The 19260-nt window shown below is 56.6% G+C and overlaps 2 protein-coding genes across 2 annotated transcripts; one reads left to right on the forward strand and one right to left on the reverse strand.

Moving 5' to 3' along the window:
* On the forward strand, positions 1–978 carry LOC141972965 (olfactory receptor 14A16-like). The gene has a single exon (XM_074931033.1). It carries the CDS (start codon positions 1–3, stop codon positions 976–978), a length of 978 nt encoding a protein of 325 aa, XP_074787134.1.
* A 5832-nt stretch (positions 979–6810) lies between these two features.
* LOC141972967 (olfactory receptor 14J1-like) lies at positions 6811–10682 on the reverse strand. The gene is made up of 3 exons (XM_074931034.1): positions 10596–10682; positions 10038–10278; positions 6811–7697 (listed from the first exon to the last, which is right to left on the reverse strand). The coding sequence occupies exons 1-3, from the start codon at positions 10680–10682 to the stop codon at positions 6811–6813; spliced, it is 1215 nt and encodes a 404-aa protein (XP_074787135.1).
* Between the last annotated feature and the right edge of the window lie 8578 nt (positions 10683–19260).

Below are 19260 nucleotides of genomic sequence, written 5' to 3' on the forward strand. Positions count from 1 at the left end.
ATGTCCAACGGCAGCTCCATCACCGAGTTCCTCCTCCTGGCATTCGCAGACAGACGGGAGCTGCAGCTCCTGCACTTCTGGCTCTTCCTGGGCATCTCCCTGGCTGCCCTCCTGGGCAACGGCCTCATCATCACCGCCATCGCCTGTGACCACCGCCTGCACACCCCCATGTACTTCTTCCTCCTCAACCTCTCCCTCCTCGACCTGGGCTCCCTCTCCACCACTCTCCCCAAAGCCATGGCCAACTCCCTCTGGGACAACAGGCACATCTCCTACTTGGGGTGTGCTGCACAGCTCTTTTTTGTTCTATTCCTGATGGTGGGAGAGTATTTCCTTCTCACCATCATGTCCTACGACCGCTACGTTGCCATCTGCAAACCCCTGCACTACGGGACCCTCCTGGGCAGCAGAGCTTGTGTCCACATGGCAGCAGCTGCCTGGAGCACTGGGTTCCTCAATTCTCTCCTGCACATGGCCAACACATTTTCAGTGCCATTGTGCCAAGGCAATGCTGTGAACCAGTCCTTTTGTGAAGTTCCCCAGATCCTCAAGCTCTCCTGCTCAGAATCAGACTACTTCAGGGAAGCTGGGCTAATCATTATTAGTATCTGTTTTGACCTTGTATGTTTTGTGTTCATTGTGGTGTCCTATGTGCAGATCTTCAGGGCCGTGCTGAGGATCCCCTCTGAGCAGGGACGGTACAAAGCCTTTTCCACGTGCCTCCCTCACCTGGCCGTGGTCTCCCTCTTTATCAGCACTGTCATGTTTGCCTACCTGAAGCCGCCCTCCCTCTCCTCCCCAACCCTGGACCTGGTGGTGTCATTTCTGTACTCAGTGGTTTCTCCAACTTTGAACCCCCTCATCTACAGCTTGAGGAACAGGGAGATCAAGGATGCCCTGAGGAAACTGGTTGGACGTCTTTCAGCAGCTGTAGACTGTCCACCTTTCTATTCAAATGACTCACAGTGCATGTCATGACAGGCCAAGCACAGTTTTCCTTCTTTATATATTATTTATTCTTTTTTCCATTTGTGAACATCTGGCCTACAAAGAAGTTCCATTATTCCTCCCCTCCTACATCGGTATCCACCCATCTTGTGTTACTGCTCATCACTTTTTAAAGCAGGAGCCACCTACTCTGAACTTAAGCAAAATAAATGCACCCAGGATTTCTTTCTTACACCCATCTTTACCCGGGCAGGAAGAAATAGGGAATGAGAACGCCTTTCTGGCTGCACCAGCTCAGGGCTCTTGTGCTGGGCTGGAGAGAGGGGATGGCACAGAGGGGCTGCAGACCCCTCAGGAACTGCTGGAGAGGAGAGCAGGAGACGCAAGTTGCCCCTGACCTCCTTCTCCTTGTGCCATGGGTGCCTCCCATCTCTGGGGCTGACCCCTCCCTGCCCCCGAGGAGCTGCTGTGCCCTTCAGAGGGGCTGCGGCTGTGGGGTGAGTGCCCAGAGCACCCTGCAGTGGGCACTGCCTTGGGACTAACTCAGACTGGGCTGTGCCGGGGAGAGAGTTGGAGAGTGAGCAGGGGAGGTGGGAGAGCTTGGCGGGAGCTGGGCTGGGCTGGAAATTACTGGGGATATAAAACCAGGAGCATATAACTGGCACGGTGTGACCTCGCAGGGTGAGGACTCACACCAGGACATTTGTGGTGCAGAGCCAGGGCTTGTGGAAGGGATCGAAGACATGGAGGTGCAGGAGGGAAGGGTCCGCTCTGTGCCCTTCGTGGCACGGACAGACCAGGAAGGTGGCCCAGGGCCTTCATCACCCCCCCGCCTCCCTCATGGGCCATTTCCAGCACTGGCTGCTCATCCCAGGGCTATGGGGAGACTTTCTGTGAGACCGTCTCCATCCTCCGGCTGCTCTCAGGGCCTGGATGGGGGAATGGCCAGCCCTGCCCGGCCTCTCTGCTGGCCCAGACCCCGGCAGACCCTGGAACAAGGGTGTCTGCAAAGCCCAGCATGGGACACGGCTGGGTCTGGGCAGGAGTCGGGTGCTGGGGGAGCTTCCAGTGCAGCGTGGCCGTGGGGAGAAGGGGCAGTGAAGGTGTCTGGGAGACTGAGCTGGGGAACCTTTCAGCTATCACAAATCAAATGCAGGAGGTGACTGAGACAATCCAGCACAGATTTACCAAGGACGAATCATGCCAATGTAACCCGATCACCTTCCACTGAGGAACATCTTCTGTCAACATGAGGAGAGCAGTGGATGTTGTTCACCTGCACTTCAGCAGAGCATTCAACACTGCTTCCTACAGCCTTCTCCTGGGCAAATGGACACGATACAGAGGGGAGGGCTGCTCTGTGAGGTGGGTAGGAAAGTGGCTACCAGGCTGCACTCAGAGGGTGCTGACCAGTGCTTTCTACTCAGCCTGAAGCCTGTAACGTGTTGGATCCTCCAGGAAATGATACTGGGCCGGACGCTGTTCAACATCTTCTTAAATTATCTGGGTGACAGGCGTGAAATCACCCTCACAATGTTTTCTGACAAAACCACATGGAGGGGTGAGGTGGACATGTCAGAAGGCAGAGCTCCTTCACAGAGAGACCCGGACCGTCTGGAAGAATGGGAAGGTCAGAAAGTAATCATTAGCCTCTACTCCCATCTCTTAGGTCTCCTTTGGAGCTGGGGGCACAGCCCCAGCAGGCAGAAGGGATTCAGGAGCCGAGGGCCCAGCTGCCCCATGGAGGAGCAGCCCCAGCGTTCCTCAAGGCTGCCTGTGAGCTGGGGCTGCTGCTGCCCTGGAGCCCCGGCCAAGGACAGCAGCAGGACGTGGCCTTTTCGGGGCTGGGCTCTCCTCACTTCCACACTGTCCCGCTGTGCCCTTGCATCTGTGTCACTTTCAAGTTCTTGTGTAGCTCTGAACAGTCTCATCGTGTCCACAGTGGTACCCCTATGGCTGCAGGCAGGAGCAGGCCATGAGTGCTGTGGTGTCAGAGCTGGTCTCTAGGCCAGCACCACCATGTCCCAGGTGGATCTGTTAGGGACCAAGACCTCCCATTCTCCTTACGCATGTCCATACAGGCAGCGACTGCTCTTGGATTTACCTGCCTGGCCCTGTCCCACCTGCAGTGGGGCTGGTGGCAGAAGCCACCCTGGAGAGGAATCGGGAGCTGCCGGGAGAGCTCAGGGGATCTCCAGAACAGTGTGTGAGTCGGGTGGGCAGTGAGTGGCACCTCATCAATTGGGTGACTACCCAAGTTGGATTGTCCTGGAGGAAGAGGTGACCCTGAGCACACCATGGGCGAACAAAGGCCTTGCAGTGCCAGGAGAGGCTGTGAGGAGTCAGCAGGACAAGAGACACATGACTGGAGAGGTGTTCAGGACAGCCTCTTGGAAAGCCCACGGGCTGGATTGGGAGCAGCCCTCCCTTGCCCTTTGTGCCATCGGAGACACCCCATGGTCCTGCCCAGTCCCGTCCTCGGCCCTTGAGCCATCCAGGGAAGATGGAAATGGCCTCAGCAGCAGTGAAGCCCGTCTGCCTGGCTCTGCTGCCCACCCCCAACAGCGTGGCCAGTGCAGGGTCCCCCCGTGTCCTGAGAGCACCACAGTCCCCTTGCTCTGCAGAGCAGCTCTGCCAGCTTGGGGGCTGCACGGAGTATGGGCAGGAAGCCAGGAAAGGCTGCTCAGGCCAGCGCGGACACTCTCACCTGGGGACAGGATCTCTGGGGAGCAGGGATGTCACTGGAGAAGAGCATGGGAGCATCTCTGTGCCTGCAGGGAGGAATCCATGAAAAAGAGAAACGTCTGCCCACAGGCACCAATCCAGGGCAAGCTCTGCTTTCACCTGGCCAGGACTTTTGTGCTGGCATGGAGAGAGGGGCTGATAGTGAGGGGACAGAGTCAGTCTGTGGTACCTGGGTCCTGCTACTTCCGTTCTTTTCAGTACATATCGAACAATTGATCTTACCTGGAATAAGGGAGTTGTTATGTGTTAATGAGGGAGGGGGGCTGGAAACAGGGTGAATGGCTGGATCCAGAAGGCCGTGGCCAAGAGCACAAAGTGCCCGTGGGAGCAGGGCACCAGTGGTGACGCCCAGGGGCCAGTCCTGAGTCCAGTCCTGTTTAACTGGTGGGTTTGCCGATGGCAATGGGAAGGGATGGGATGCAGATGGGAAGCTCGAGGGAGCTCGTGACTTCAGGCTGTGACTCTGGGAGTGAATATGGACAGAGTCTGGGGCAGGGGGGGCTGTGGGGGTTCTTGGGGTCTCTGCTTGACAGTAAATGTGTTTTCCTTTTATCTAATCCCATCTCAACTGAGGAAAGTGGAAATCAGAGGAGGTAAATTAGATTAATATAAAGTAGCTGAGTGTATTTTATTTTTGATTGAACCATGCCTTCTGCTGATTTAGCTTTCTGGCAATTAAACATCCTTCTGTGTCTGCGTGCAGCTGTGTGCAAGTACCAAGTACAGCAGGTGGGAGTTGGTGGGAAAGGTCTGAAAGATGCAGCTTCAGACTGTCATCGAGAAAGCTCAGATTTGAACAGAGGTGCTGTAATTCCCAGGGGGCTGATGAGAGAAATGTGGGGTTGGAGGCAGGGACAAAGATTGCCCCCAGAGTGTCTGACATGGAGGGTCTTGGCTTCCCTCCATGTTCAGCCTCTATCAGCAGATGCTCAGGACCAATATCCAGTGGAGTTTGCTGATGTCACTTCATGGGTGAGCAGAAATACAAGGAGCAGTGGAAAGAGAAGAAATTGCTTGTTATTGCCATGTAGGACTGAAAGCTTTTCCCTTTGCCTGCACGGCTGAAACCTCTCACACTCACCCCGTCAGAAGGGAGGAATGAAGTTCTGCCCGAGACTTGGCTTGTCAGGGGGATTTGCGTGTTCATGAGCCCTCTGGTGCCAAGTTCCTGAACTGCAGGTGCAGCAGAGGGGTTGGAGTGGCCTCTAGAGAAGGGCAAGTCAGCAGCAAAGCTCCAAGGCTGTGAGGGTGTCAGTGATGCCCAGCGAGGGCCATCACTGGAGAGGCCGGGCAGGGAATGAGGAGACAAGGTTCCTGTCCCTGGGGCTGGGGAAGCAGGAAGGCTGAGGCTCTGCTCACAGGCTGCCAATCCAATGTTGAGGGGCCCTGAAAGGCCTTGATGGGTTTCATCCCCAGGAGGGTCCAGCCCTGAGCCCATCCCCTGGGAACGGGGATCCTTTCCCTCCTGGGATGCTCAGGGCTCTTCCTGGGGCAGGGAGAGGCAGGGGGTGATGCCGAGGCAGGACAGCGGTCGGATCCCCCCAGGCTCTGTGGAGGGTGGCGAGGAGGCAGCAAAGTGCTGTGCCTGTAGGAACTGGTGTCCTCTCAGGGTCCTCAGGGGAAGCGACGGCAGCCATGGTCGAGAGGACAAGGATTTCAGTTCTGTTGGGGGGTGCCAGCCTCAGCCAAGGGCCCATCCCCACCACAGGCTGTCCCACACTTTCCTCTGCCTCTGCCTGTTTCTCTGCAGATTTTCACCCCACCCCTGCTGCCCCACCTCACTCTGACCCCAGGCTGTCCCAACACTTACTGATGACTCTCTGTCCTCACTGTCTTCAAACACAAAACTGTCATTGTCTGTGCTCTGACAAGGGCTGTGAGATCCCCAGAACCTGTGCAGCTCCTTCCATAGGCCTGATAATGCTCCTCAGGAGCCTAAAGATGTCCCAGCCCCCAGCCTCCCTTGGATCCTCTATTTATCCCCATGTCCCAGCACTGAACTGCACAGCCTCCTGCTTCTGCTGCCTCCAGATCAAAACTCAACCTATTTCACTACAGCAGCAAACACTCTGAACCTCCATGTCCTTCCTGCCTGTTACACACACACTGTCACACCCCCACCTCTCTCTCCCTGCACTCTCACTTGTCCCACAAACCCTTCTGCTTCCCCTGCAGCCATGGGACCTCTGAGGTGGATTTTTCTGCATCCTCCAGGCTCATGGCTGTTGCCTGAGTTCTGTTCAGGTGTGGGACTGAAGGAAGAAATGAGAGGTGTCTCAGCCTCCCCATCAGCCCCAGGGCTGAGGCCAGCCATGGCATGAGGAGATGGAGGCCAGTGTCTCCCTGTGTCCCTGCTCCTGTCTCCAAGGCATCCTTATTGTCCACTCCCAGCAAGCCCCTCTGTGCCAGGCCCCTCCCAGAAAAAGGCTCCTCAGGCTTCACCAGCTTCCCCTGCCGTAGAGAAACTTCCCCGAGCTGCTGCATTAGAAATAAGTTTATGGTGGTGATTTATTTCCCCTGGCAGCACAGTGTTGATCCTCTGCTTTTCTTGGGGAATGTTCCAGCCCCTAGAAATCTTTTCAGCAATGTTTCCATGCTGACCTGACCTGTCACTCCTACACCCTGTCCCCTTGCTCTCACAGGCCTCGTGGTGCTGCTCTGCAGACCGAGTGGGCTGTGGGGCCTGAAAGCCATGGGGTGACAGTCCCAGGCACATCCCTGGGATCATTCTTCATCTTCGGGGGAACTCAGCACCCACGGGGGAAGGCTCAGCCCAGGATCATTCCCTAACACATCGCCCCATGCCCTCCTCCCATGGACAACCGAAACCCCTTGTGGGGGCAATTTCTTCAGCCTGACCTCAGCTTTGGAAGAAGAGCCCAACCTGCAGACATTGAGGAAATCCCCTTTTATTAGAGAGGTGCCACATGGGAGCCCAGCTGTACCATCGTGCCAGACACACGGGAACAGAGCTCTGGGTCAGACAGGCTGGGTCATGCCTCTGGGGAAGTGGAGTGGGTGCAGACAGGCACAAACATGGTTATCACAGATAAAATGCCCGAATGCAGGAGGTTCCCTGAATGAATGTGAAATCACTTCTGAAGAGACACGGGCAGGTTAATGGTGCTGAGAAACAGCTGATTGAATCAGCTTCTTCAGTGTCTGTTTAAACTCCTGGTTCCTCATGCTGTAGATGAGGGGGTTCACTGCTGGAGGCACCACCGAGTACAGAAATGACACCGCCAGGTCCAGGGATGGGGAAGAGAGGGAGGGCGGCTTCAGGTTGGCAAATGTGCCAGTGGTGATAAAGAGGGAGACCACGGCCAGGTGAGGGAGGCACGTGGAAAAGGCTTTGTGCCGTCCCTGCTCAGAGGGGATCCTCAGCACGGCCCTGAAGATCTGCACATAGGACACCACAATGAACACAAAACACCCAAAAGCCAAAGAGATACTAATTACAAGAAGCCCAACTTCCCTGAGGTAGGAGTGTGAGCAGGAGAGCTTGAGGATCTGGGGGATTTCACAGAAGAACTGGTCCAGGCTGTTGCCATGGCAGAGAGGCAGTGAAAATGTGTTGGCCGTGTGCAGGAGAGAATTGAGGAACCCAGTGCCCCAGGCAGCTGCTGCCATGTGGACACAAGCTCTGCTGCCCAGGAGGGCCCCGTAGTGCAGGGGTTTGCAGATGGCAACGTAGCGGTCGTAGGACATGATGGTGAGTACATAAAATTCTGCTGAGATGAAGAAGAGAAAGAAAAACACCTGTGCAGCACATCCCAAGTAGGAGATGTGCCTGTTGTGCCAGAGGGAGTTGGCCATGGCTTTGGGGAGAGTGGTGGAGAGGGAGCCCAGGTCGAGGAGGGAGAGGTTGAGGAGGAAGAAGTACATGGGGGTGTGCAGGCGGTGGTCACAGGCGATGGCGGTGATGATGAGGCCGTTGCCCAGGAGGGCAGCCAGGGAGATGCCCAGGAAGAGCCAGAAGTGCAGGAGCTGCAGCTCCCGTCTGTCTGCGAATGCCAGGAGGAGGAACTCGGTGATGGAGCTGCCGTTGGACATTTGCTCCCTCACGGCACGAGGGCCTGTTCACAGAGGAAAAAGCATCAATCAGTCGGGACAGATTTCTCATTTCTCTCCATCCAGTTCCTCACGGGGCTGCTGGAGAACACAGAGCTGCCCGGGGAGAGCTGTGCCCTTCTGGAGGACAGGCTGCAGCCCAGCAGGACCCCACTGGGAAAGAGTCCAGTGCCCTAAAGATGGGGTGTCCTGAGGGGGGAACTGGCTCCTTTGTGTCCCCCGGAGCCTGCAGATGGCGAGGGCACTCGGACATTTCACTCCCAGGGAAACATCTGCATGGCAGTGCCCACAGGTCTTGCTCCCAGCTGAACCCCCGCCCATCCCCGAACGTCCGGTGATCCCAACGCGGGGAGCAGAGGCCCACGGGGAAATGTGGGGAAATGCCCCAGTGCTGCTGGGAGGAGGCAGCACAGGGACAGCGGGTGGGGCTCTGCTGGCTGGGAGAGGAGACCAGGGGGCTCCTCTGGAGTGGGTGTCTGCACTGCAGGGGATGGCAGGGGGTGCCTGAATTCCTGCCCCCAAGGTGTTTCCAGCAGCAGCTCCCTCTGACTCCCTGCCCATGTCTCTGGTGCCTGGAGCTGTCCCAGCCAGGAGCTGCTTCTCTGTCCCCACGTCTCCTCCCTGTCAGTGCTCACAGCCCCCATCCCACCCGCTGGGTGCTCAGCTCTGCCCTGCAGACCCCTCCTGGCAGCAGGGCCCTGCCCAGGGGCAGCTCTGCCTCTGCAGGGGCTCAGGAGACAATTAAAGATGTGCTAATGAAACAGCTGCCTTAGCACTTTTTTTCTAGAAAGGAGGAATAAAATGCCACCTCCCCCTGCCCACCCAGCAAAACAAGAGTTCACTTACCATGTTACCTGCTGGGAAGATTTCTCCTGCAGTGAGCTCTCAGCACCCTGCCAGTGCCGTCTGCCTCTGCCCTCTCTGTGCCCGGCTCCTCTGCCCTCGGTGCCTGCAGGCAGTGCCCTCAGCCCTGCTGCGCTTTGCAGAGGAGCTGCTCCTGGGCAGAGCTGGCTCTCTGCAGCGCTGACCACTTGCCCTCAGCTCCCTCCAGCCCAGCAGCCCGGCCCAGCTCCGCAGCACAGGACCAGCCCGAGGCATTTTAACAACCTCCCTGGTGGGTTTGGTGCTGAGTCCATGGACCAGAGACACTGAGAAGCTGCTCCGATGAAGTCGAAGTTAGATTCAAACTGCAAAGTTTCTTGTGGCTTTAATGGGTCCCACTGAGGGACACTGGTGACAAAGCCTCCCCAGGCTCCAGTTAGAGCAGAAATGTGGAGGCAGTGATGGCCGGTAGGGAAAAGCAAAGGAAAGGTGCCTCTGATGCTGAGGACACCTGCATGGGTGTGATGAGGCCAAAGGGCCAAGCCCTGAGCCCATTAACCAAAGGGCCGAGCCGTGAGCCCCAGCCCCTGGGCAGGGAGAACCTGTCCCCCCCCTTGCTCAGGGCCCTTCCTGGGGCAGTGGGCCATGGAGATGTGCCCCTGCCAGCCTCCTGAGTAGGGACACGGGGGCAGTGAGGCCCCAGTGCTGCAGGGGACTGTGCCTCTTCGGGGGGTTCCCTATCACCTCCACCACAGGTGACAGTCCTATGGAGTTGCAGGCTGAGGTAGAACCTCTTTCCATGCAGGCTGTAGTCCCCCACCCAGAATCCTTACACTGACCCAGACTCCTTCTGGGTGATCTGTTACACCAGCACTCGCCTTGCAGGGAATACTTTTTCTCCCTGTGCACAGCCTGGACTTCCCCCGCTGCCCTTTCTGGCATTATTTCCTTCTCACGCCGTTTTCCACTACGAAGAAAAACTCCAGCATCTCTGAAACCTCTCTTCAAGCACTCTCAGGCTCCTCCTGTTCTGTCCAGAGTCTCCACAGAAGTGAGCACAGAGCGTTCGGCCTCTCTACACCGGTGATGTGCTTGGGGCCTCCAAACGCCATCTTGGGAGATGTCTGGGCACTCTCCAAGGTTGTTGCAGATGAAAACACGGTGATCGTAGGCCAGGAAAGACAAAGTGAGACTTTTTACCAGTGCCTTGATGGCAGGACAAGGGGCAACAGATTTCTGCTGAAAGATGGTTGATTTAGATTTCTTATAAGGAATCAATGTTGTGTGATGAGGATGTGGAGACATAGGAACAGGTTGCCTGGAGAACTTCCAGGGAGTTGCATCCACAGCTTCAGTGGGCAACCTATTCCAGAGTTTCACCACCCTCACAGACAAGAATTTCTTCCTTATATCTAATGTACATCTACCCTCTTTGCATTGAAAGCAGTTACCTCTCTTCCCATCCCTCCACTCCCCGATAAAGAGTCCCTCCACATCTTTCCTGTCGGCCGCCTTGAAGCACTGGAAGGCCTCTAGAAAGCCTCCCGTGAACTTTCTCTTCTCTGGCATGAACATCCCCAGACGTCTCAGCCTGTCCTCAGAAGAGAGGTGCTCAGGCACCTGATGACCCTTGTGGCCTCTTCTGGACCTGTTGGAGAACGTCATGTCCCTCTGACGGTCGGCGCCCCAGAGCTGGACAGAGAGCACGAGTTGGAGTCTCAGGAGAGTGAAGCAGACTGGCAGAATCCCCTCCCTCAACCTGCTGGCCACGCTTCTCCTGAGGAAGCCCTGGGCACACCTGGAGTTCTGGGCTGCAAGCTCATGTAGCTGGCTCACAGTCACTTTTCCATTGACCCACACTCTCAAGTCCTTCTCCACAGGGTTCTCAAACCGCTCTTTGCCCACATTACCCCGACTCATGTGCAGGACCTTGCACTTGGCCTTGTTAAACTCCAGGAGGTTTGCACAGGCCCAGCTTTGCAGCCTGTCCAGGGGCCTCTGGATGGCACATCCCTTCCGTCCAGGGCGTCAGCCGCCCCGCACAGCTCGGTGTCGTTGGCGCACTTGTTGAAGGTGCACTCGATCCCACTGGCCATGTCGCCAACAAAGCTGTTTAACAGTGCCCGTCCCAACCCCAGCCCCTGAGGATGCCACTTGCCACTGATCACCCCTTGGATATCAAGCCACTGACCACAACCCTTGAAGTGTCACCATCCCGCCAGGTCCTTACCCACTGAGTGCTCCATCCATCAAATCCATGGCTCTCCAATTTAGAGACAAGAATGTCGTCTCGATCAGTGCCTACTGCTTTGCACAAGTCCAGGTAGATGGTGTCGGTTGCTCTTCCAACTGTGCTTTGGGGGGCCGGCAACTGGTGAGAGCAGCGTGTGTGCCTGTCACGTTAGTGTGTATGTTGGTGGGTGTAACCAGCGATGAATATCAAAGCAGAGCAACCAGCGAGTAGAAGAGGCCTGGAAGCCTGGTATTTCTGAGAGCCTAATTCTGGATTGGATAAGAGAGAATCCAGAGTGTCTGCGAAAGTACAGTTCCTTGCTGGAGGAGTGAGGCGGTCCAAAGCACCTTCTGCAGAAACTGCGGGCTCTTGGGCATCTGGTACTGTTGAGGCCATAGGTCTTGATCCAGAGAAGAAATCGTCCTTTATGGAAGAGAGCATCAGGAATGGATGGAGCTGTGTCGGGGGATGGATGAGGGGTCAGCTGAGAGCTGGGGGTCAGCATGAGAGGGAAGAACAACATGGGCAATGCTGTGGTGGGTGGGTGTCTGCTCCAGACCTCACAGAATCACTGAATCCCAGAATCATCTGGGTTGGAAAAGATCTTGCAGCTCCTCCAGCCCAACCATGACCCTCCCCCTGACCGTTCCCAACTCCCCCAGATCCCTCAGCGCTGGCTCAGCCCGACTCTTCAACCCCCCCAGGGATCCTGGGGACTCCCCCCTGCCCTGGGCAGCCCATTCCAACGCCCAACAGCCCCTTCTGCACAGAAATCCTTCCTCAGAGCCAGCCTGACCCTGCCCTGGGCAGCTTGAGGCCATTCCCTCGGGGCCTGGCGCTGGGGCCTTGGCTCCAGAGACTCATCCCCCCTCTCTGCCCCCTCCTGGCAGGGAGTTGCAGAGGGCCAGGAGGTCTCCCCTCAGCCTCCTCTTCTCCAGACTGAACCCCCCCAGTTCCCCCAGCCGCTCCCCAGCAGACCTGTGCTCCAGACCCTGCCCCAGCTCCGTTGCCCTTCTCTAGCCACGCTCAAGTCATTCAATGGCCTTTTTGGGGTGAGGGGCCCAGAACTGAACCCAGGAATCGAGGGGCAGGCTCAACAGTGCCGAGCCCAGGGCTCAGATCCCTTCCCTGTCCCTGCTAGCCACGCCAGTGCTGACACAAGCCAGGATGCCATTGCCCTCCTTGGCCCCCTGGGCACTCTGCTGGATCATTATCAATCCCCCCCCAGGTCCCTCTCTGACCGGCAGCTCTCCAGCCACTCCTCCCCAGGCCTGTAGCCCTGCTGGGGGTTGTTGTGGCCCAAGGGCAGCCCCCGGCATTTGCCCTCAGTGAAACTCCCCCAGTTGGGCTCAGCCCATGGCTCCAGCCTGGCCAGGTCTCTCTGCAGCCTCCGCACCCTCGAGAGATCAACACCCCCACCCAACTGGGTGTCATCTGCAAACTGACTGAGGGGGCCCTCGATCCCCTCGTCCAGAGCATCAATAAAGATGTTAAACAGGAGTGGCCCCAGCACCCAGCCCTGGGGGACACCACTCGTGACCATCAGCCAACCGGATTTAACTCCCTTCACCACAACTCTCTGGGCCCGGCCATCCAGACAGTTTTTTACCCAGCGAAGCGTGTGCCCATCCCAGCCTCGAGCAGCCAGTGTCACCAGGAGAATGCTGTGGGAAACGGTGTCAGAGGCCTTGCTAAAGTCAAGGTAAACAGCACCCACAGCCTTTCCCTCATCCAATCAGCAGGTCGCCCTGTCGTAGAAGGAGATCAGGTCTGTCAGGCAGGACCTGCCTTTCATAACCCCGCTGACTGGGCCTGATCCCCTGCCTGCCCATTAGATGACTTGTAATGGCACCCGAGGTGACCTGCTCCATCACCTTCCCTGGCACCCAGGTCACACGGACAGGTCTGTAGTTCCCTGGATCCTCCTTCCTGCCTCTCCTGTAGATGGGTGTCCCATGTGCCACCCTCCAGTCCAATGGGCCCTCCCCAGTCAGCCATGACTCCAGGTAAAGCACGGACAGCGCCTTGGCGAGCACATCTGCCAGCTCCCTCAGCACCCTTGGGCGTAACCCACCCGCTCCCACAGCCTTGTGTGCATCCAAGGGGTGCAGCAGGTCTCTGACCACCTCCTCTTCCCCTGCGCTGCCCTCAGCCTGCTTCCCCTGCCCATCTCCCGGCTCCTGGGGCTGGGGGTCCAGGGAACAGCCACTTCCACTGCTACACGCTGAGGCCAAGTAGGCCTTGAGCACCTCAGCCTTTCCCTCAGCCTTAGTTACCAGGTTTCCCTCTGCATCCAGCAAAGGAGGGAGATTTTCCCTCATCCTCCTTTTGCTGTTAACGAATTTATAGAAACATTTTTGTTATCCTTAACAGCTGCGGCCAAGTTGAGCTCTAGCTGTGCTTTGCCTCTCCTCGTGTTCTCCCTGCACAGCTTCACGACATCTTTATCGTCTTCCTGAGAGAAGAGTTGCCTCCTCTGGGTCATGGGCACAGTTGTTAAACTCTCCAGGTCCCAGAGGTGTCCCCTGTGCTGCCCCACAACGCCCCGGTATCTCCCACTGACCTCCAGGTAGGGGTGACCCCTTCCCCACAGCTCTCTGAGCCTGATCCTCCAACGGGTGTTTTACCCATCTCGCTGCCGACCCAGCCCGGCTGTAACGGCCTGACTTGGGTACGAGAATATTGAGGGAGACCGTGTCCAATGTCTTGCTGAGTTGGAGGTACATGACACCCACTGTCTCCCCTCACGTCCCAACGCAGCCACTTCCCCATGAAGGCAATCCGGCTGGGGAGCCATGATGTCCCCTTGGGAGGTCCATGCCGACGGCGTTTGGACACAATCTGCTCTTTTGGGTGCCCGGGAATGTCACCCCAGAGGACTCATTGCAAGGGTCACTCCTCACCACAGTGACCTTGTGCAGCCAGTGGGTGCTGGGGGGCACTTCTGGCCTCCTTCAAAGGTGGGGGCAACATTGGCTTGTCCTCACCCACAAGAGATGTCTCCCAGTACTGGGACCTTTTCAGAGGGATATTCCACAGAAATATTGATCTTCTCCTGTAACTTCATTGCACCTCTCTGCTGTTACATGGTGTATCAAATCTCTTTAATCTTTCGTGTATTTTCACCTCTCCAATAGAATGACCATTTCTGAAGCCAAATTTCCTGATGCAAACTCTGTAGAAAAAGGGCCTTTTCCATTATTCTTTAGTTTTCTCCTCCCCTGACTTTTGTTCATTCACATTCCTCTCAGCTCTCGAGCTGCTGCTTTCAACTTCAGGTGGTTAAAATCTTGCCTCTCTTTCAGCAGACTAATTGTCTCCTTGGCCAACTCACCCAGTATGTTTATCTCTACCTTTGTCTATCTGCCAACCTAAAATATTTCTCATAGGATTACCCTTGTAGAAAGGCAACCTCATTGGTGACAACTTGTCCTTGATTTATGTGAGAATGAACCATGATGATGTTTGACTTTTCCTTGCCTGCAAACAGCAGAAATCCTTCTGCGCCCGTGTGCAGGCGGTTCTCCAAGGACAACAGGGGGGAGATTGTGCAAAGGAGCTGTAACCTCCCGCTGCAGAGATCAGAGGAGAAATCTGATGTAAGGAGAGATGATGCGAGTCCCAGGCGGCTGAGGAGAGAAATGCTGGGACTGGGGGTGAGGACAAAGGTTGTCCGGACTGTGTTGGACCCCAAGGGACTGTCCAGATCTCCCGAGGAGATGCTCTGCACCGATGTCAGTCAGAGAGTGCTGCTATCGCCTCTTCTCTAAAGTGTAAATTAAATAATGTGCTCTTTAAATACAGATTGATTTGTATTAGGGGCACTTTGAAATCTTCCTCCTTAACTACACCAGGAAATGACTCCAATTAGCTGCACAAGTCCTGAAGACTTGAAGAAATCTAAAGGAAGAGAACGAGCTCGTTAGGGCTTTGTGTATTTTAATGAGCCCCGTGGTGTATTTGGCCCCATGTCCATGATGCTCAGGCCCTGAGAGGAGACTGAGCAAAGGCCTCAACAAGTCCAAGTCAGCAGCAAAGCTCCCCGTGCCCTGAAGCCCTGATTGTCCCCACGGAGGGCCAGGACTGACAAAGCCTCTGCAGGGACTCGTTAGAGCAGAGAATTGGAGGCTGTGATTGCAGGCAGGCAAAGGCCCCGTGCAGGGCTGTCCTGCTGTGAAACCCTTGGGTTGGTGATGGAGCACAAAGGCCAAGCCCTGACCCTCAGGCCTTGGGAAGGAGATGCTGCCCCTCGTGTGTGGCTCAGGGCTCTTCCTGGGGGCAGGGGCTGTGAGGGGGAGCAATGCCAAGTGTAGGAAACTGCACAACCCCTCCTGGCCTCTCCAGGAAGGGGCGAGGAGGAAAACACAGTCCAGAGCCTCAACATCAGGTTTATCCCGGTAGCCCCCCATGGCAGGGCAACTGCCATGACCAAGGGGGCCAAGAGCTCTGTCTCGTGTGGCCTTTCAGCCCTGGCAGAGCCCTCAGCCATCTCTGCTGCAGGTTTGCTTCTGCTGGGCCCTTCAGGCGCCTTTTTCCCTCCAGGCTGGTGACATCCATCTCCCTTTCCTCCCTCGCTCTCCTCCCGGCATTCCCACCCCTTCACTGATGTCTCTCCACACTCACTGCCTGTTCCTTGAAACACAGAGCCACAGGCTGACCCACACTCCCTCTGGGCGACCTCTTACACCACAATACCACCTCCTGATTGAGATTTCTTTTCCCTCAACTCCCGTCTGAACCTCCCAAGCTGCACTTTGTTGAGGTTTCCTTCTCTTCCCACTACCAAGAAAAGCTCCGTTATCTCAGAAACTCTCCTCCCAGCAGGTGCAGGCGACTGCTGTAGTGCCCTGAGCCTCCACCTCACCAGGCTCAAGCAGCCCCGGTCCTTCAGCCTCTCCACAAAGGCCCCAAAGCCCACCCTGGCACATCTCCTTTGGAGCTTCTCCCTTTCCTCTCCATTCCTCCAGGACAGGGAGCCTCTCCCCCAGTCACACCAGTCTAGAGGTGGCCTCCCCAGCGCTGAGTCAAGGGCATGATAACGCCCTGGTTTGGTTTGCAGCCTAAGAGAAGGCTCTGGGGGTTCTCACTGACAAGCAGCTGAACAGGAGCCAGCAGTGTGCCCGGGGGGCCAAGAAAGCCAACGGCATCCTGGCTTGTGTCAGCACTGGTGTGACCAGCAGGAGCAGGGAGGTGACAGTCCCCCTGTGCTCTGCCCTGGGGAGGCCACACCTGGAGGGTTGTGTCCAGGTTTGGGCACCTCAATCCCAGAGAGATCTCGAGGGGCTGGAGCGAGGGCAGAGGAGGGCAACGAGGCTGGGGAAGGGCTGGAGAATCAATCCTGTGAGGAGCCAGGGAAGGAGCTGGGAGTGTTCAGTGTGAGGAGGAGGAGGCTGAGGGGAGCCCTCATCCCTCTCTGCAGCTCCTGACAGGACATTGCAGAGAGGCTGGGACTGGGCTCTGCTCCCAGGGGATCAGGGACAGGACAAGAGGGAATGGCTGGAAACTGCCACAGGGGAGGGTCAGGCTGGGCAGGAGTAGAAAATTTTTTACAGAAAGAGAGGTCAGAGGGTGGAATAGGCTACCCAGGGAGGGGGTGGAGTCCCCATCCGTGGATGAGATTAAGGGTGGATTAGATGAGACGTTGAGGGATATGGTGTAGGGGAGAACTTGTAGAGTCGGGCTGATGGTTGGACTCGATGATCCCAAGGGGCTTTTCCAACCTCAGTGATTCTGTGATTCTGTGAATAACAGAGGTTCCTCCAGATTCAGAACGCAGGTGAGCCTCTTCCACCTGCCTCAGCCCCTCCCCTCCCAGAGGATGTAATTTCTATTGGGTGGGTTCCCTGATGCGCTGGATGACCTCACCATGCTGCTGGCCAGCAGGGCTCCTGAGGGCCAGGCAGGCTGCTGCAGCAGAAGCGACCTCCTAACCATCCCCATTGCAGCCAGCTCCCCTTGGCCTGCCTCTGCCCTTCCTCTCTGTCCCTGTCCCGTCTCTGCTGCGATGGGCGGTTTGTGATGAACTCCTTGTGCCCAGATTGCTGGGGCCAGCTGCTGGCCAATCAGGACCCTGTGGCTGTCATGGAGTCACAATCAGCATCACAATTTGTGGCGCCTTTGCCCGTCTCTCCCCATGCACTCCCTTGACCCCTCATGGCTGCTGGACCCCACGTTCAACAGCCACAACCAGCCCTTCGCTGGCCTTTCCCTCTCCCTGCCCCGCGCCTGGGCAGAGCCGGGGGGGACGTGTCGCCTTCAGGCTTTGCAGTGCTCATGCAGAATTACTGCCACAAAGTCGGTGCTGGGATCAGACTCGGCGCTGTGGAGCAGACCCCAGCAAGACAGAGCAGCGTCCAGCAGGAGATGTGCAGTGGTGGCCGCCACCTTGGTCTGGCCAGGGGGCTTCTGTCCGTGCACTGAAAGGATCTGCTGCTGCCAAGATGCACTTGGTGTTTCCAGCTGTCACTGCAGAGCTGCCCCAAACCGATCTGCAGTTGTGGCCGTGGCCTCCCCTCTGTGGGGCTGGGCTGGGGCTTTGACTCCAGTGTCACCTGCACTGGTCACGGCACAAGGCAGACAGCTCCTACCCAGAGATCTACATCCTGCTGGGGGTTAGGCCAGCGCTCCCTGCCCTTCCCTCTGCTCACAGTGTTTGCCTCAGCGCAGGGACCAGCTTGATGAGATTCCCAGGAATATTCTGAGGCACAATCCAATGCTTGTTGCCGTCTGCATCCACAGCATCAGAAATATTCCTTTCCCTTACATTGCAGATTGACTGATGGGCCTGGTCACATGACTGCCTGGAATTTCCCTTCCTGGAAGGTGACATTTTCCCAGAGTGGGTCAAGGTGATGGGCTCTGTCACGGCCACTTGGAGACACTTCTCCTGGAGTTCTTCAGCCTGAGTTTACCCCAGATGACCCAGGAGTGCTCACGGATGCTCCTGTGCCTGCTAATAGCTGGGCCAAGGTTCTCAGGTTCCCAATGGCCTCTTCAGCTGTGGGTCATCCCCAGGAATCTGCTGGAACTGGTAACATGACCCGTGGTGCCCCCACAGGAACCGGGGCCTTCCCAGTAGAACCTATGGGTCTTGCCCAAGACTTACCCTGAGTTCCCAGGCTGCAGGCAGTGCATTGCCTTTGTTGTCACTTGTGTTAGTGACTCAGCACTGCTGTGGCCCCACACAGATGGGTGTGTTACAGGTTGTGTCTCCCCCACGTTGGGCGCCCAAATAGACTGTGATGGTTTGACTTTGGCTAAACGCCCGGTATCCACCAAGTCACTCTATCACTTCCCCCCCTTTTCCCCTTGTTTTCCCAACAGGGCAAAGAGGGGAAAGGAAATAATATAAACCAATAATTGTGGATAAAAAGAAAAAAAGCAGTTTTAATCTAAGCAAAACAAAGCAAAGTTCTGCCCGTGGAAGGAAAAGCAAAAAGATTTATTCTCTACTTCCTTTGGACAGGCTATGTCGGGCCTTCTCAGGAAGCAGGGCTCCCATACGCGTAGTGGTTGCCTCGGAGGACCAAGGGTGACCCCACCCCCTTCCTCCTTTCTCCCAGCTTTACACTGAGCAGACGTCACAGGGTCTGGAATGTCCCTTTGGTCGGTTCGGGTCAGCTGTCCTGGCTGTGTCCCCTCCCAAGATCTTGCCCACCCCGTCCCACTGGGGGAAATGTCAGAAAGAGCCTTGGTGCTGTGTAAGCCCTGCTCAGCAGCAGCCACCACACCAGGGTGCTGCCAACACCCTGCAGCTCCCAGCATAAACCACAGCACCGTGAGGGCTGCTGTAGGGGAAACCAATTCCAGCTCAGCCAGACCCAGTGCAGTCTCCCCATTTTGGAGAAGTAAGGGCGACCTGAATAGTGTTGAGTGAAGGTCTGACAAGGTGGGGCTCAGGACATTGTACACATAACCTGTGTGAGGTGGGGGAGAGACGTGGAGTTTTTGGCCCAGTGGTGTGAAGGCTCCAGGCACCATAGGAGTAGCCTGAGAGTGGCTGAGGGGTGACTTCAGAGATAATGGAGATTGTCTTTGTTGAAAGATACACCATGAGAAAGAACTAATGCATCAAGTGGAGCTGGGGAGGAACAGACTGGGCAGAGAGCAATGTCCCTGGAAGGGCAGTGCTGTGGTGGAACAGGTCACCCCGAGGGAGACTGGAGCAGCCCCAGGCTTTGTGTGTCAAGGAGCAGGCAGGGAGGACGCAGAGATCTCAGGAAAGGAAGGGAGATGCTCAGGGGAGAGCAGGGTGTGGTAGCTGGGTGGACGTCTCCAGCCGGCAGAGAAAGAGGTGCAGGTGTGGGACACGGTGGGACAGCCTGTGGTGGAGACGACAGAGGGGTGAGCAAAGTCTGAGCATCCCCCAGCAGAGCTGAGCTCTCTCTGCCCTTGGCTCTGGCTGGTGTCTCTGCCACTGGTGGCCATGAGGAAGCCCCTTC

This window comes from Athene noctua, chromosome 38 (assembly GCF_965140245.1).
Source record: "Athene noctua chromosome 38, bAthNoc1.hap1.1, whole genome shotgun sequence".
Classification (NCBI taxonomy): domain Eukaryota; kingdom Metazoa; phylum Chordata; class Aves; order Strigiformes; family Strigidae; genus Athene; species Athene noctua.